Here is a 19518-nt window from a genome sequence, read left to right as displayed (position 1 = left end):
TAGATCAATACATGGTTTCATTCATATTCAAATCTAAAGGAATGATATTAATCCACTGCTTTATTCACACTAATAAAAAAAAAAGAAGAGGGTTACAGATATGAAGCAAACTGGATTACAAATCAATAAAGAGTTTGATTCATATTAAAGCACTAACAGTTGAAATAAACTTGGCCTTTAGATTATAAGCTATTCCTGGTACCATTTCATACAACTTGATATCAATAACAAGTGCTAGAATTCTAAGACGAATTCGCTCTCAGCCAATCAAATGCAATGATTTCAGTAGCTTATAACGGTTAGTGTTACTTGTTTTTTTATGGTAGAAACATTCCTAGAAAATAATTCAGATTTGAGGAGTGGAATGATTTTTTTGTTCTTACCTGCATGCCGTGTTCCCCTGCATCGTACTTGTTCTCCCCATCCATCGTTTCCGTGGCAATGTAGTCTTTGAAGGATTCATGTACTAAAAAGATGAATTACATGAGACATATAGAAAATTAAGTGAAATAAAATTCATTTGTACAAGAGCAATCATATTTTAGCCATAAGTTCATCATCATCCTTAAGCGGCTGTTTTTTCCCGCGCCGTGGGGTCGGACGTTTCATTTCCATGACCTGTCTCTAGGTCTAAGCCTTCCAGTCTTTGGCATCCACTTGGGAGGGGGGAGGGGGGAGGGGGGGGGACAGATGCTCTCAAATCTTCTTCTAGTGTCACCTTCCAAGTTTAGTGAGGTTTATGATTGTATAATGATGAAAAGCTTATGTGACAAGGTAGTCTTGTCTGACAAGGAGAATTAGATTTTTGATCTACATTTGACATCAATCATTATGAAAGACTAATGACAAGAAGACCAAAATAGAGAGACTCTATTGTTGTTATAGGGCAGACATTCATCAAATATGCTTTCAAAGGGATAGATTTGCACAAGTTGCTTATGAGTTTGGAAGAGACAAAGAATATAGACATACTGCTTCATAATTAGTTTCTATCCACTATTTTTCAACACAACACCAGGGCCCCATTTCACAAAACTTGTTATCCGTGGAAAATGACAGTTGTTGTTATAAGCTAGGGAAATCCTTGCTTCTGATTGGTTATCAGCAGATTTGCCACTAATTTTTGTCATTTGTCATTGAAAAATGGCTTGGTGAAACAGGTCCCGGATGCCTACTTGCTGCTAACATCATTACAGCATCCAGGTAAAGAGTCTTACTTACCATTTTTCTTGCCTTTGATATTGAGCTGTATGTCATAGAATGGCTCAGTTCTCCCTGACTCGTATGTGATGTACTTACACTTGATGTATGACTGCAAGAAGACAGAAGAAGAAATGATAGCAAATGTAATAAAGCCAGTGCAAAACCTTGCTAAATGTATATAATTTACATATAGAATAATTAGAATTACACAGCTAAATGTTGATGAAGTGATTACAATTTTAATGGTGCGGGAAAAAGAAAAAAAGAAAAACACACACACACTTAGCCAGTGTTTGGAATGATTATTTTTCCTCCTCTCTTTTATCATCAATTAGTCATGATTTCTTATTGGCATATTTCCACATGAAGTTGAAAAGTCTAATAGACCAGTTCACGGTTAGCACATCTCCCAAATGACCCTGAATATCCACAGATCTTCAAAACATGAAGAGGTCCCACTTTGAACATTTTTAAATAATCACTTCTACAGCGATGGAGGTGCTACATATAGCCTTTGTGTCCTCTTTTCAAAGAATATTTCCACCTGTGTATCATGGAGTGCACAGCTTGTGCATAAATGAATAATGATTACATAACTTTCATGAGCATGTATCCAGTATTTTGTCTCTGTGTATTTCACTTTGGTCTGCAATGACCTTTATTTGCTCATGCTCAGACTGCAACTATGAACTGGCTTCTTCATGCATTCACCTCCTTGCTGAAGAGCGTGCTAATCACAATTTTAGGAGAAATTAAAATCAAGAGGGCACTTGAAATGAATACTTACAATCATTTTGCCTTCAAAGAGTTTTGGAATGATTCCTTCGACGACTGTACTCTTCATTTTGCTCTCGATGTTATCCAGGAGCTATGCAACAAATGAGAACAAACATTTAATAATCGATGTATAACTGACGAAGGCAATGTAGTTTGATCTCAAATGTGTGATGTTAATTGTAAACTAGTTTTTAAAGAAACAGCAGAATAAAGCATTGCACTCTGAGCACCTCTTTAAAGGTTATGTAATATCTAAACATTCAAATACACAATCCAAAAACTTCTATGGTCTAGTTTACTCTTGTTAGCTTTTTTTTGGTGTCATTCTCTTTCTCAATTTCCCCATTTTCACGACTCTTCAGCTCCTTTGCTCTCCCTTTCGACCACCACCCCCCCCCCCCCTAGCTCTTCATCTCCTTCTCTTTCTCTCTCTCTCTGACACATCATGTTGTCATTGCAATGACTTGTGTGAAGATTTAATGTGTCTAAAAATTCATTTCCTCTTGCCATCAATGCAACTACAATTATCTCTCTATGTCCATTCTTTAAAACACCCTATCTTGCACGTAAGCATTCCCTCATTCCCCTAACGTTAATGTACCTGGTATCGCAACCATCAACCACACAATATCACAGGACTCTAGTGACAAGTTACACTCCAAGGCCCCATTTCACAAAACTTGTCATCAGTTACAAATGACGGTTTCTGTTATAAGCTAGTGAAATCCTTGCTTCTGATTGGTTATCAGCAGATTCGTCACTGATTTTTGTCGTTTGTTATTGAAAAAAGGCTTTGTGAAACGGGTCCCAGAGCTACTTCTGATTTTGACACAACCACAGAAACCATGAACAAAGTATAGAAGCAAGGATTACCCAAACCAATTACTCACCACTCTGCAGAGTTCCTGTACATCATGCTGCATGAAGGAGTCTAGCGTCTCCCACCTTGAAATGGAAAAGAAAGGAAAGAAGCTTATTTCGACCGATTTATACCACTTTCATGGGTATGGAGTGACTCTCATTGTTATGCGTCCAAAATAATAATAATAATGACTGGATTTATATAGCATCTTTTTCCAGAGCATACAAAGAGCTGTACCTTTATAGTCTAAAGACAAATTCTGAATTGTAAAAGTATGTTTTTCGTTTTTAATTTTTTAAAAGTGAAATCAACTTATTCCATAGGCATGAGGCAATGGATTGAAAGGATTTGAAGCCAGCCCTTTTTCAGGATTAGGGAATGAGAAAGCAATAAACATTTAAATAAATCAAAATTGTTGCTGTATTAATGTTTAAAGTTATTTTTGTTAATAAAATGTGTTATAGTTAACAAATTTAATATCCGTTAATCATTGCTCTTTCACACATGAGCTAAATCACATAAAAGTTATGAAAGAATACAACTTATTACGGTAATACGACCATGCTAACACTACAAAATTAAGATCCATTGTTGTCAAAGCTATGGACAGTAAAATCCTTTGCTGCTAGGAAGCAGCGAGTTAATGTTACAGCTGGTGCGAGAGGGGGTTTTGCAGGAATGCTTCTAGTACAGTATGGCTTACCCGAATGACTTTGTGAGTTTCTTGGTACTGACAGGTTTATCGCTGTGCTGCAGCTCGTAGAACACCCTCTGTAACGCAAGTGGCACACTTTTTGAAGAGTCGTCACTTTCCGTTGGCATAAGGTACACAGCCTGCCATGATAAAAGAAAACATTGAAACTGCCTGCTAGATTTCTCACAACAAATTTAAAAACACTGTACAGTAAACACATGCTAGGTTATGCATCCTTTCAGATGAGTAAGTAGTATAAAGACTATCATTAGAGTCCCTTTAAAGGAAGAAATAATTTTTTTCTTTTTTGTTTACATCAAAGTTGTGTGCTCTAATTCTTTCTATTGAGGAAAAAAAGGAAAAAAAAAGATTCTCATCACATTTGAAAAGATAAGTGTATTGAAAGTGTAATCTGGAACAAATCCCCAATTTCCTACGAAAGGCCAGATCCCTTCCCCGATCAAACACAACCAAATCAAACTCGATCATATCAATGTGTAATCTGTTGATAATCAAAGGGCGATAACTCTGTGGATTTATATGAAGTAACACCTTTCTGGCTCCCAGCAGCCAATATTGAGTGTCACACAAAATAAAGATTAAAGAGAAGGTTGAGTTCTGGGAAGAGGTGAAAAATTATTTGTGAGCGTAATAATTCTTATTATGCAAGTGTGGAAGATCATCAGATAAGACATGTTCCCTGAAAAGCATGGCTCTTCAAGTGCCTTTATATTCTAAATATGTCAGTAACATCGTAAAACTCGGGGGGGGGGGGGTAGGATTTTTACGCCACGTGTTCGTGTAGTCCCATATACATCTTTCTGTGTACAGTGTTTGTAACTTTACCAAGACTTGGCCAAATTTCTTATCATTTTGATGATTCTAGAACCTTGCAATACATACAAATTCTTATATGCTAGATGATCAACCTTTTTTGGTCGATTCCACACCGTTTCTTTCACAATGCAATCGCATAACCAGAACTCAACTTCATCTTTAATACAGTGAGAACAGTCAAGAACTCTAAAATCTTCTTCCAAAATAGACCCATTCCCATCAAACTCTTGTAGAAGCCATGTTGATTTGTTTTGTATGAGTCATCGACTAGGGAATTCCCCTGATGTCAAATCACAGGGGGCTACTTCATCAGGTTGATAATCAAGTCTTTCCTGATGAAGCCCAGGATCGGAACTCATTTGTTTCTAGTACACAGATTCACTTTCTCTTTCAGCCAGATTTTTGTGCCATGCAAGTTCAAAATTATTCATCGTCATTGTTATTACTGTACTGTAGTGGATTGCTACGACGGGTAGGGTATCTAACACACACACCCCTAAAACCTCATTCTTTAGGCAAAGTTCATAAAATTCTTTCTTTTTAAATCTAGAAGAGGTGCTGACATAGAATAAGTACAACCCTAAGAGCAGACTAAGGTAGAACTTCTGTACATCTACTGACAACTTTCTTCCATATTCTTTCTCATCCAAATTTCTTATGTTATGAATAATTCATAGATTTCCAAATATCTCTGAGAGACAGAAGTTCTGAGTTTCACATGGCACAACTAGTTTGCATTTTCCTGGATGTACCTCATGATATAAAATAACAATTAGCAACATTGGCCATTGTGCAAAACAGAGGAGAGGATAAGCTTCTTTTCTTTTAAATCCAAGCAATACAATTATTGTTGGAGCTTCAAGGGCTAATAGATGATGCAGATTTTCAGAAAATCAGGTATTATTCGTTCATAGACCAATGAATTAGACTAGAATGCATTGTGAGAAAGAAACAAACAAAGAAAGAAACAATGCAAAAATAAAGAAAGACTGAAAGAAAGAATGAAAGAATGTATGAATTAAAGAGAGAGAATGAAAGAAGACAGAAATGAATAAGGAAATAGAATGAATTAAAGAATGAGAGAGAGAAAGAAATAAAGCAAGCAAGCAAGAAAGAATCAATGAAAGAAAGAAAGAAAGACAGAATGAAAGAAGACTGAAGAAACAAAATCTAGGAAGGAATGACTAGTAATGCCTACCTTTCTGAGTTCATTGGTGAAGAATAGACACTGCAGCAAAGAGTTCATGTAGCACGTCGCTCCTTGATTCTTCAGACCAACATACCCAGTTAGCTTCTTGGAGTCCCAGCTATAGGAATGGAGAATGGAGAAGACTTCATCCACAGCTCATGCACAAGGTAGAATTATTTTTATTTTTTCCCTTCAAATAAAGTCTTTATTGTTATCAAAGCATAAAACAATATAAGCAAATGTGCAAAAATGATTGATACTTACATTTCACAAAGAAAGGTACAACGAAAAACTACATTATAGTATTGAGATAAGTGGGACATGCCTCAATCTATCATGAAATAAAATAAACCTATCTTGTTGCGCATACAGTGTACATTGTTCGTTCAACTTCATAATGATATTTCAATTGCTTTTGAAAACATGGAAATGATAAAGATCCCTTCAAACATCTACTTAAAAATATATAATATTTTGCATACAAAATAACAACATTGAAAGAGGAATAATTTCCACCTGGGATGCCAAAGATGAATCCCTGTAATACCATTTAAAGTAAACAAACTGTTTTTAAAAGTTAATGGCAGTGAAAAGGGGCGGAGCTAGAAGACATGTGACCTACCTAACACCATGAGGGGCGTCGGCCACAACGTGAACCTCCAACGTAATGGCGTCATCCTTCACATACCCCTTCTCTGGATCTAACAAGTCCTGGAGATTAATCACAGAAATATTTAAAAAATTAATATCTGAATATAATTATCATTTAAAGCCACACTGTCCTACTTGTAGCTACTTGCTCCCTCTAATAGAAAACAATGCCTAATCGATGACCATTGGTCCCCCATGATCCTCTTTTTCTTATGTTAACTGAGAGCTGATTTGATGAGTGACCTTGCAGGGTGGTCTAATCCCTCCTATAAACTAGTACAGAAAAGCTTTAAATTCACTGCTATTTATGTGACTGAGGTGAAATATTAATGACTAAGAAGTTGCCTGTTTCAAATAACAAAATAACAATTGTCATGCCATATACACAAGATTAGGTAATACTCACTGTGTAGCATCCCTCAGACTATAACAAATAACAAATTCTTTTTGCATGCTTGTTCTGTCATGTAAAGTATATACAGTTAACAACTAAATTATTCATACCCTTACCAAGTTTTGTAATTTTGCAAGTATGTGAACAATTTACTTTTGTGTTTGATTTATGTTTCTTGAGAAAGTCACATATTAAAGCCGAGTACTCAACGAAGGCTCTAATTCAACTTGCCGCCTTTCATTCTCAAATTACAAAAAACATGACCAACAAAAAAAACTACCAAATTCACAATGAATAAGTTAGTTGTTAAATGTATATATATATATATATATGTATATTACTCTGTGATAGTTTTTTCACTTTCCTTTGACAGTATTTTAATAAAAAGTTCTAAATACATTTTTATCAAACTTTCATACATCTGGGTTTCTATCTATTTTGAAATGTATCCATTCTCTAGTTTATCATTGGCAGGACAATCCTACAACATAGTACATCTTGCTTCTGGCAAAACCTTTTGCGGAAATGAAAAAAACAATAACGACCTTTACCAAGCACACCTGCGAGGAAGTTCCGAACCCAAATATACATGAACCTAACCTTTTATAAATGTTAATTATCATTTCAAAATGGAATAAATAGACAAGTAAACAGTGACTACTTACACTCCATGCCATGAAATGACTGAAACCCCAGTCATTTTCCTTGCTGTAGAACAGATGAGAGATTTCTGTTTAAAAACAAGCAGAGAAAAGAAATTGGGAGTTAGGATTACAAATAGAATTCATTATAAATGCACTAGCTCAGTTACCAAGGGCTAGTAGACTGGTCATCAGAACAGCTTTCAGTATCTTTAGCAAAAGATTGGGTGAACAAGATGTATACAAATGTTCAGAATTCAATTATTTTTCAAACGCTGCATTTTTCATGGAAATAAAATCATGTCCGAAATGTAGAGTGAAGCAACAGATCAAATGGTTAGAATAACACTGGTGAAGTAAGGGAAATAAGTGAAGAGGAGACCACTTGTGAGACAAGCACTTTAAAAAATGTGCATTGTTATGGGACTTCGTCTGCTTATACTAATTTGATCCCTTGCATGACATCACAAATCCCGGCAGTGTTTCAGAGAGCTCTTCAAGTGCGAAACTGGGGCTGTATATTACTGTTTTAAAATTGATAATAATCGTTACTTTGAATGTTTCCAAACAGGAAATTTAAATAACCTTGTTTGTGTTAACCTTCTCTTAAATATGTAAATGATACAAATTAAATCAATACTTAAAATCAATGAATGTCTACTTTAGGTGTGCTTCTGGTTTGGTTTGTACAAATCCTTTTAGTACAGCTTAGTGCAAGCCAAGCCATGTCCTCTTTGTCTATTGTCTAAGTTCTATTAATTCAATAATACATTAAGTGGCACCTTTGAAAGGTGTCTGCAAATACTTTCTCACCAGTTCATTCCAAAAATTCACTAATTGAGTGAGGTTTGATTAAAATGCGAGGGGCATGCAGATAATGTACTATTGGGGAAATTTAACCACCTTATTTCATTCTCACTTAGTACTGTATGTTCTATACATGTAATTCCTGCACACAATATTGTTGGATGTATACATTTCTCTCTCATCACTCCTTCTCTCTGTCTATTTATTTTTTGTTTCTCATGTGTATCTGTCTCTCTGTACTCCCCTTCTTTCTTCCTTTCTTTCTTTCTTTCGTTCTCTCCCTCTCTCTCTGCTCCAACCATCTTTTCCTGCTTTCTCTCTTAATTTGTTATTTTAGTTTTTGTATTAAAAAAAACAACTTCTATACACTGAAAGAAATTATTGACAAACGTTCACCGCACTCTACAAAATATCATTTTTACACAAAGTAATCACAAACATTGAACTATTTGACATGGTACGGATGAACTTTGACCCCATGAAGAGGTCAGCGTACTTACTTTTCACATGGGATTGTCCTCCTGTTTGATTCAGAAGCCGAAGTTCAGCCGTGGCCTGACACGACCATGTTCTGCAAAGCCAGGAGGGAAAAAGAAAAAGAATCCATGATACGTTGAACTTGCATGTTACATGAGAATGCCTAAAATTATACATGTAAACACTCGCATTTGGATGTACATGTATTCAGACCAATTCACATTTTATATGTAACTTCCCTTTTTAACTTACAGACATTTCCATGTATCGGAAATTGAGAGACCTTATTATGCATTCAGACCATATCACACTTAAAACTGAACATCAATTGGGGAATGCATGTATTAAAATACCACAATTCCTACATGCCCATACCTACATTTTTGAATGAATCTCCCTTCAACAAACTGCAAGCTAACATTTTTAGATGAAAAGTAGACAAGGGTGTATATTACATGTACGCATACTAAAAACTGAAAACCTAACCTCTCTGTTTAACTTACTAAGATAACCATACTAGATATTTACAGATGATGACGATTCACAGCTCTTGTATTGCGCCATTTATCTGTTTCAAACATTCAAAGACGCCCGCTCCTCCAATAGTAATGGAATACACATTTGCTTGAATTTTTTTTTGGGTTTTTAGGCCTGACTTGTAGCTTTCTAGCTTGTTCATGTAAAGTATCTCACATTTGAAAATCAACCTCACTTTCAATTAACTTCTATCTCAGTACATGTATTCTCCAAATCCAAAATTTACAAAAACCTTTATTTGGGTTTATGCGGATGGATTCATAATGAAAGTCATAGATGTGGATACATGCAGACCAAATAACATTGAAATTAAACCAAATTGTTTAACTTACTGTGAATCGGATTCTGCATTGCACTGTAAGAAGAAGCCCAAACTTCGAGAGCTGCGCTCAGCACTGTTGTGACTCGTCCGGGGCATTGCCATGATTTTCCTGTAAACAAAAATAATAATGAATGAATAAATGAATGAATAGATAAATAAATAAACATAAATAAATGAACAAACAAATAAATAAATAAATAATCAACATACATTAAATTATGATTTATCAGGTTCCAACCATCAAAATATTTTTCGCACACTGGTGAAAAATATTTTACCTTCAACAGACAAACATAAAGTGATGTACATTTTGCATTTATTACTGTAATGTTTTATTGTTTTTCTTTATTCAATAGAGCATAAAGAATGCCGGCAGAAACTGAGCTCCTATGTTCTTTACACACTCCATTTCATTTGCCAGCTGGTGGATATGAGTCTTGTTTCCATTGACAGAGGACATTGACTTTATGTACAATTTGATATTTCAAAGGTCTGCATCTACTGGGACACTGAGAAAGACCTCGTAAAATTATAAATTTCTTTCCATCTGGGGGCAATGTACATGTATGTACACTTCCAAGATTAATGTGAGTGGAATAATTTCTCCAGGGTAAAGCAGGAAAATAAAAAGCCTGCACAGAAACTTGCATGTACATGTCACACAAATATTATAGCGCAACATTTTATGTACATGTATGTAAATGTACATGTGCATTATGTACATGTAAACATGTATACAAGTGAAAATATACATGTTCTTTTGGCAGACTACGGACCAATTATGCAACAAACATTTTTATTATTAATGAGAGTGATGGAGTAATTGCTCCCGGGAAAATGAGGAAATAAAAATTCACATGCATGTACATTTTTAGTACATGTCATACAATTGTAACAACATTGGGTACAAAGGTGTAAATATCTATTTATAATTTTTATATGTAAACTATATTTTTAAATAATAATTTTAAAATGATGAATACCTTGGCTTGCATTTAACATACATTTGTATGTACATTTCGGGAAATTCCATTCACTTGAAGAAAAAAATCCTTGACCTTTTGCTTAATAGTTTCATCATATGTGATACCAAATGTAGTACAAGTGCATGTATCTTGTCATATCAATGATCAATTGCATACATTATGTACATGTACATTTGCCCCGCCCCCTTCACAACCACCCCTTCTTGCACCATGAGATCAAGCCAGGGAGAGAAAGCATAATGACAGTCTGGCAAGAGTTAATCTACATGGACAGTATGTCTGACATATACATGTAGTATCTATCAGACCATGAATTTGACTTGCAGCAAGTGCAGTGTATCGTGAAAAAGCTCATTAGCCAAAGTACACACTTCAGGCTGGATAGATCACCCCTCCCCAAACTAACTCGCTCTCTCTCCCCCTTCCTGTCTCTCTCTCCCTTTCTCTTGTTTTCCTTCTCTCTCTCTCTCTCTCTCTCTCTCTCCCTCTTTCTCATTTCCTTTCTCTTTGTCACTTTGTGTAATAAACTTCAGAGGGATTTTAACAGACTTGTCAGATATAATAGTTGGATAGACTGGCTGGCTTTCTTTCCCCTCCTCTCTTTCTCTCTATCTCGGTCTCTTTTCCTCACTCTCTCTCTCTCCCCCTCTCCCTGTCACTTTGTGTGCATTTCAGAGGGATTTTCACAGACATGTCAGTTATATTTAACATAGATCTAACAGGTCCATGGTTATAATAGCCGGCCGGAGTGGCTGACTTTCTCCTCTCTCTAGCTCCCCCCCCCCCCTCTCTCTCTCTCTCTCTCTGCCTAAATGCGCAATTACATCACACTGCAGACACATCAGTCATAAAATTATCATCATAAAGCACAGCTTAAAAGACAGACTGACCTAGATGGATGGGTTGGTTTGTAACAGCCTAGATGAATGAATACAATTAAGTGACTATACATGTAGGTATCATCAGTACAGAAATAATGACCACTGGGTATCTATCTGTCATATCTGATTCTGTAACAACATTTTACAAAAAAATAAAAATATAATATTTGTCTACAGGAGTTGATTTCTTGCATGGATTTGTACGGTTTTTATTCATGTATTCATCTTGAATTTTTAGTTGAATCTCTTTTCAGTTTCCCAAAGCTCTTTTGAAGCTTTCCAAAGCTAAATTGCTTACTCCTGTGAGGCTGTGTATTTGTAGCTTTTTTCACACTGATCTGTGATTTTGAATTGTCTCAAATTGGCAACTAAGTCACTATTAAGGAGAAATGCAAAGGGAACAATCAAGGGTCGTTAACAGAGGATGAGAAAGGAGAAAAGAGACGTCAAAAGAGGGGTGTAGGAAAGGAGGAATAGAGAGTGGAGGAGAGGGCAATGAAAGATAATACAAACATGGAAGAGAATATAAAGTGAACAGAAACAGGGAGGAGGAGAAGAAGATAAAACGGAGAAAGACACAGCTGTCCCCCAAGCAGGCAGCCATGTCAGACAGATGCAGTGATGAAGAGCGCAATGCGTCCAGCAGACCTACATATATACATGTACTACACACCATGCAGAGAGTCTCACGTCCTCGTCGATAGAAACAGATTCATATTAATGACTCTGGATTGGGGGTGTCTACATGTATGTACAGTATGTCCATTAACCTCAGGAGGTAGAGAGAGCCTGTCATAGATCAAGTGTAGGGCACAGGTTTCTCTCAAATTAAGGGGAATGTCATTTTATGCTGCTTCGGGTGCATCGCAAAGTATAAAATGCACAAATTCTTTCCCTTTTCTCTTCTTGTTACATCATGTAACTACAATGTGGCCTTTGATTTTGATGAAATATGATGCATGGTAAATGCTGTGACGAATCAGCTTCAATTATCATCACTACAATCTAATCTTGTGACTACTCACTTTTATTTAATGTTTTATTGATAATTGAGGCCTAATTACTGTAGGCCTAATAATTGTTAAATCTCGGTACTATGTGTAGTGGTAATGAAAATCCAAAGAAAAATCAACTATTGCCTGTCTAACAATTTCACAAGTCCTACTTTTCTGGAAATCATAGTGACGAAAGTATACAAGTTCCAATTTGAACAAGTTTCCATTACAATGAGCCAAACTAACAAATATATGAGCAAATATTAATAACCAGGCAAAAGAAAAAAGCATTCATTATAATAACCCGACAGACATTTAACATATTAGTATAGGGAGATGAAAACACAACCCCATGTTACAATAAATTTCCCTCGAAAATTGCCAACACACACTTTAAAATGAAAGGACTTTGTACATAAACATTCAGTTTACAATACAGTGTACATGACAAGCAATTAAACCACACAAATCATTTGTAGGGAGCTTATTCAATATACTGTACATGTAAATATGTTTATAAATATGTTCTTTCTTCTTCTTTTTAAGCCCAAATGAATATTCACATGTAGGTATCATTGACTTCACACTGTCACAGCAATTTTAAAATGCTTTGAGAACCAAAAGGTCTTATACATGCACAACGTACGCATCAATTAATATTACACGTGAGTCCTACTGCCTCTCAAGCGACCGAAACGCTACATATCACAGCGATAGCTTGAGGTTTCCTGCACACACACTTAGAGTACCTTCCTCCCCCCTTGGGCGTCCACTTATAGCTAGCTGACCAACGACCGAGTGAGCAAATTGATATTACAGAGTATAGCCTCATGCCAAGGAGTTTTACCACTATTTCAAAACGAGCTAAATCAAGGAAGCCACATGCACATGTATGGGTTAATGTGAATATATATCTTTCTTTTAATAGTATGTTGAATAAATCTAGTCATCTGATTGGTCAAAATTTGAGTCGTGATTTCAGCTTATAGCTAGCTGACCAACGCAGAGTGAGCAAATTGATATTACAGAGTAGCCTGATGCCAAGGCAGAGTGAGTTTTACCATTTGCAATTTCAAAATTGAGTTCAGCAAGGAAGCTACGGGTATGGGTAAATGTAAGTCACTATTACATCATTAAAGAATAATTCACTCTAAAACTTTAATCAGGGATTGCTATTTAGAATAGATCAGAGGGCCTGAAAATCACCTAGAATGAGCTATTTTGTACAGCCTAAACTATGGTTTGAAAATAACTCACCAGGGTCTGAATTCAGGCTATTGCCTGAACACTGGCATCCCTGTTTAATCACTTTAATGATTTGAACATTTTGATGTGTTTGATGATTACATGAATGACTTCTAGCTTTCAAAGACATGTTTTTCTTCTACTCTTTATGTTTGGGATCCTACCGACACTACTTCAGATTTTCATATGCTTCCGTCTGCTGCTCACAACGTCTCGATGTGTCCACAGCAATGTCCCACAATGCACCACCAAATGCATGAGTGATGATGCTTGGGTAATGGGAACATGAAATCACTTGATGTACACCTTCACCGAATGAGGGCACAATTGTAATACTTTACATTATTACATTACAGCAAGGAAGCTACGGGTATGGGTAAATGTAAGTCACTATTACATCATTAAAGAATAATTCACTCTAAAACTTTAATCAGGGATTGCTATTTAGAATAGATCAGAGGGCCTGAAAATCACCTAGAATGAGCTATTTTGTACAGCCTAAACTATGGTTTGAAAATAACTCACCAGGGTCTGAATTCAGGCTATTGCCTGAACACTGGCATCCCTGTTTAATCACTTTAATGATTTGAACATTTTGATGTGTTTGATGATTACATGAATGACTTCTAGCTTTCAAAGACATGTTTTTCTTCTACTCTTTATGTTTGGGATCCTACCGACACTACTTCAGATTTTCATATGCTTCCGTCTGCTGCTCACAACGTCTCGATGTGTCCACAGCAATGTCCCACAATGCACCACCAAATGCATGAGTGATGATGCTTGGGTAATGGGAACATGAAATCACTTGATGTACACCTTCACCGAATGAGGGCACAATTGTAATACTTTACATTATTACATTACAGCAGTGGTAGCGATGTCTGTAATACACTACTCTGCTTTTAAAAGCTCTTTATTGTAAATACTGAAATAGCACTCCAAAAAGCAACTTAGCAAACTGAGTTGACTAATCATTGCACTCACTTAAAATTCATGAACAGTTCACATCTGGCTTTGACACAAAGTCATTTTTTTTCATCTGTATTGTTATCCATTGAAATGCCTCACATTTTGGGATGATAATTCAATGTCTCATGATAACAAACACCTTATCATAATTCATGATTCTTCCCCTTTAAAAGTGGCCAGTTGAAAGTGATACCTCATCTCTAATGCAGACACCATCATACTTGGATGGAAAACTAATTTACAATTTGGCTTGAAAGCCAAGATACTACATCAGGGGGGTGTTTCACAAAGACTAAGATCGACTTTAAGTTGGACTTAACTATGGCAGGCCATTCATGCCACTGGTTGCTGTCACCATTGGTCTCTCAATTATGATCTTATTATTTTTGCCTCCCATAATGAACTATAAAAATCAGGTAAATTCTGTAGATTTGTGACCACAATTTGTACGGCCCTTCAGAGACCAACACCAGTATTATGGTTAGAGAAAATAGTCGCATGAGCGGCCTGCCATAGGTAAGTCCAACTTAAAGTCGATATTAGTCTTTGGGAAACACTCCACTGGAGGGCATTTCACAAAGCCTTTTTTCAATGACAAATGACAAAAATTAATGACAAATCTGCTGATAGCCAATCAGAAGCAAGGATTTCAGTAGCTTATAACAAAAATTGTCATTTGTCACTGATGACAAGTTTTGTGAAATGCCCCCCCTGGACAAGTTGCTACCATAATTAACGTTGTATAAACTGCCCTCGAGTATTAACCGCACCCCTCTTTTTCGCCCTTAAGATCATTAATGTAAATTAAAAAACAGTAAGGGACCTAGGATAGAACCTTGTGGTACACCATGTAATAGAAGAAAAATTGGAGGAATTATTATTATAAACTACATACATGTATTGAGATCTATCAGAAAGATTACTTTCAAACCAAAATGACAGACAAATTTGAGTGTTGTTCTAGTTTCTGAGTGGTGAGTCAACACACCGATTACCGAGCTGGGAGACATTGCCAGGCGTAGCGCCAGGTGGAGGGGCATAAATCGAAACTTTTAAAAAAAATTAATTTTTTTTTTTTTTTGGTGTACCGTGTATAAGCCGCACCCCCCGACTTTGAATTTTTTTCGGCGGCAAAAAGGTGCGGTTAATACACCGTTAATTACGGTACTCACCATGGCAAGTTCCTGACGGTGATAGACGTACTGAGTGAAGTCTCCTTCAGCTTGCTGATGTTGTTGACTGTATGGCAGAAGGTGGCTTCCGAACGACTGCCATCTGAGAGAGAGAGAGAGAGAGAGAGAGAGAGAGAGAGAGAGAGAGAGGAAGAGTATCAATAAATGACATCTCATAGGTTGGTAAATTTGTACGGTGTTCAAGTGCTTATCTTCATGGCATGGGAAACACAAATCAATAGCAATCCTTTACGGAACCACAATAAATGAAATAATTTATAAAGCGTTTGAATGAATGGCATGTACATGTATGTCTTCAATCTTTTACGGTTTCCAATTTATAAATATGATCACAAAATTCAAATACCACATTTTGTATAGAGTCAGTAAATTTTGGGTTGGTCATTTCATCTCCTTATCTCTTGGTCAAAGGCATCTTCCTCAGTATGAGATTGAAATCAGCCGAATTAGAAAGTGAGAAAGACAGTTTCCTCCGACACACTTCTACATGTACATGTACATTTAGATGTACTTTGGAGACATAAATGGCTCATATTGAAAATAGTTTCAGTGTACCGTAGTGTACCATAGTGTACATGTATGCAAAGGCTTTGCAGTTTTCTTTGTTTCTCCCCTCCTCCCCCTCCCCTACCCCCTTTTATGTCTCATTTTTTTTAAGGGGAGGGGGGGGGGGGGTCACCCTGTAAGTTGGGGCTTGGGGTACTGCATTTTTTTTTCAGAAAGAAAATAATTAGAAAAGATACATATTTTATGTACATTGTAAATGGCTTCATAATGAAAATAGCTTCATTGTATCAATTTACATGTACCTGTATTACGGTTGTGTTTGCACTTTTGGGGTGTTAAATCTTTTCCACAAGAGTAAATAATTAAAGGAAAGATAGACCTTTCCCATGCACAAATACAGCTACTCCATAACAATAGCATTATCACTATCATGGTAAAAAATTACAATTGTATTTTTATAAGGTCAAACTAGATATAGCTTTGGCTACGATCTTAGAAAGGAAGTCCACTATTCTCTGGTTGGTTTCAATATGCAGTGCTCAGTGAAAGATTGAGGGAAATTTGAGAATATACTGCACATATGTATGCAGGACATTGATAATTCAAAGAGACTACATATTGTAAATAATCAAAAATAAACTGGCAAGACTTGATACCAGGGACTTCCCTTTAGTAATTTAGTTAATTCTTCTTTTTGAATTTCAAACAAAGTTTATAGAAACTAAAGGTGTCATGTCATGGTTTAAGCACTTGACTAGAAATGCAAAGGTCATGGGTTTGATCCCTGACATGGCACTAATGTCCTTGGGCAAGGCATTTATCCACATGTTTATTTGCCACTCCATATCTAGGAGAGAAATGGGGACTTGATAGGATGACAAAAGCCTACATGTAATAGTAATTGCCATATGCCCTCACAGTGATCATATACATGTATGGTGGGAATGCTCCCCAGGGAGTGGAGATGGTGCACAGAGTGGAGACGGTGCACATTGTACACAAATGAATCTGATGAGTGAGGTAATATTTTCTGTAAAACGCTTAGCGACAGTATTTTTTACTATTAAAGCGCTTTATAAATAAAGATTATTATCAAACTGTTCAAAATAGAACTCACCTTGGAAGGGCTCATATTAGATTTTCTTAGGCAAATTTTCCTTAACCTCATCAAATTTTTCACTGATCAAATGACATCATTTATTTTAGCATATACCTGTATACTGTACATTACATGTACAAACAAATTCTAATTGATCATTGATCAGCAAAATATAAATCAATTATTAATGATCTTTGCCATGGTATATGAGACGGCATGAAAGATTAAGGTACTGGGAAGCACAGCATTACATGTACACTGTACATGTAGCTTTTAAAATGCTGACAAACATAAGATCCATGTACAGTCAGGCGCGTACGCAGGGGGGGTGTTTGGGGGGTTAAACCCCCCCCCCCCCTTTGGTATTTTTATGTGTGTAAACCCCCCTAAAAAAAACCTAAACCCCCCCCCCCCCCCCCTTTGGATTTTTTTTTTTTTTTTTTTTTAAATTTAAAAAAAAAAAAAAAAAAATTGTTATCCCCATGGCTGACCTAAGAAAGGTGACCTTACCCCCCCCCCCCAACGGAGCAAAATGTCAAATTTTCAAATTTCGAGACCAAAAAAAAAAAAAAAGTGTCCGCTTACCCCCCCCCCCCCCCCACTGAGAGCAACTTTTTGGCCGGCGCGATTTTCAAATTTTCCTGAGTCGTTGCGAAATTTTGGACCCGATTTTAAAACCCCCCCCCCCCTTCAAAAAATCCTGCGTACGCCACTGTGTACAGTGTACATGTATCTTCAACAATAAGATTGATGAACAACAAATCTAACAGAACCATACGATAGCCATGATTAGAAAGTCATCAACTAGACAGTAATAGCTGAAATACATGTACACAGTCAGTGTACAATAAAGTCAGTCATTCATTGGAAGATAAAATACTGACCTCAAATTAATATCAAATTATTATCTTAATAATTATATCATTCAATCAACTGATGGGAGACATCATTAATAATTCTGTTGTACTACCAGTGCATTTATTAATATACATGTAAAACAACAAGTCTAATAGATACATACGCATGTAGAAAGGATAAAAATATAATCTTGAGCTCTGGCCTCTGGTATGGGTTAATGGGTATCCTATTTTGAGAGAAAATTGCTATAATCTATTCTGGATTGTTTATCCTGCAGTAGAATGGTTGTTTGTACCAGTGAAATAAAAACAAATGCACAAGAAACTTACTGGACATCATCTTTGATAAAAACCACAACTCCCATTTGCACGTACTGTAGTGAACTATGTTAAAGGTAAAGACCAGTATTGGAAATGCCCCAATTTCAAAAAATGAAATGGAAGCTCCTATTACAAATCATGTGAAAGAATATGTTTTAACTAATACATGATGATAAACATTTTGCCGGGAAAACACCTACTAATTGATATATTTGGTAAATTAGTTTATCTACGGTTATGTGAGAGATAAACGCACGTGTTGCGCACGTGTGCGTAGTCCCATATACATCTTTCTGTGTAAAGTGCATGTAACTTTACGAAGACTGGGCCAAATTTCTTATCATTTTGATCATTCCAGAACCTTGCAGTACACACCAATACTTACATGTACAGTATATGCTAGATGATCAACCTTTTTTGGTCGATTCCACAAAGTTTCTTTCACAATGCAATCGCATGACCAGAACTGGTCTTTATCTTTAAGTATTAAATGGTGTCGGGCAGGTCCGAACCCGGATTTCCTTATATTTCTATGCTCATTACTCAGCCACTATACATTTTCTACAAAAATTGTTTGGCACAAGTCATTTATTTGTTATTTTTAACATCCAGTGTAAGTTTCGTTAGATTCTGCAAGAATTTATTTTCTATATTTACCAGAACTCAAGTTTATCTTGAAGTATATTTATTCTGAATATCGGTAGTCTGATAAACGTGACAAAAGATTTTATATCAAGATGTACTTTAATATCTAGTGGTCTTTTACCAAAGGGCAATATACAGTCTTGATATTGTTAAATATACATGCGCCAACATAAATGTATATTTCAGATTACAAACATGTAGACCAGCTAGTACATTTCTTGAAGATGCCATTACTCTGTGCAAGTTTTGATGATAAATGCCTACATTACACGGACGTATTCCCACTGGGCACTTAGTCTGGCTCTTCCAACATAAATTGGTGCTTCCATTTCCCCCATGTAAGCTAATTGGTAAACACAAATTTATGAGATGCTTTCAGTGACATAGGCCTACATGTGATGTGAATCACATTATGTACAAACTCAA

The 19518-nt window shown here is 36.2% G+C and overlaps 1 protein-coding gene across 4 annotated transcripts in view; it reads right to left on the bottom strand.

Moving 5' to 3' along the window:
* Nucleotides 1–19518, bottom strand: part of LOC575057 (ubiquitin carboxyl-terminal hydrolase 7) — a 50720-nt gene that overhangs the window by 25309 nt on the left and 5893 nt on the right. For 3 of the 4 annotated variants that reach the window (XM_030998815.1, XM_030998831.1, XM_030998822.1), the window contains exons 3-13: nucleotides 15643–15745; nucleotides 9402–9500; nucleotides 8556–8635; nucleotides 7273–7337; nucleotides 6185–6273; nucleotides 5572–5680; nucleotides 3546–3676; nucleotides 2871–2925; nucleotides 1991–2071; nucleotides 1222–1312; nucleotides 384–466 (exon numbers count right to left, since the gene is read on the bottom strand). In XM_030998815.1, coding sequence (XP_030854675.1) covers nucleotides 384–466; nucleotides 1222–1312; nucleotides 1991–2071; nucleotides 2871–2925; nucleotides 3546–3676; nucleotides 5572–5680; nucleotides 6185–6273; nucleotides 7273–7337; nucleotides 8556–8635; nucleotides 9402–9500; nucleotides 15643–15745 — 986 coding nt within the window. The remainder of the gene's footprint in view (nucleotides 1–383; nucleotides 467–1221; nucleotides 1313–1990; nucleotides 2072–2870; nucleotides 2926–3545; nucleotides 3677–5571; nucleotides 5681–6184; nucleotides 6274–7272; nucleotides 7338–8555; nucleotides 8636–9401; nucleotides 9501–15642; nucleotides 15746–19518) is intronic. The other variant, XM_030998838.1, reaches the window with a different exon arrangement.

This window comes from Strongylocentrotus purpuratus, unplaced genomic scaffold (assembly GCF_000002235.5).
Source record: "Strongylocentrotus purpuratus isolate Spur 01 unplaced genomic scaffold, Spur_5.0 spur5_contig_861, whole genome shotgun sequence".
Lineage (NCBI taxonomy): Eukaryota > Metazoa > Echinodermata > Echinoidea > Camarodonta > Strongylocentrotidae > Strongylocentrotus > Strongylocentrotus purpuratus.
Note: the sequence above shows the minus strand (reverse complement) of the source record. Positions and strands in the feature narration are given on the sequence as shown.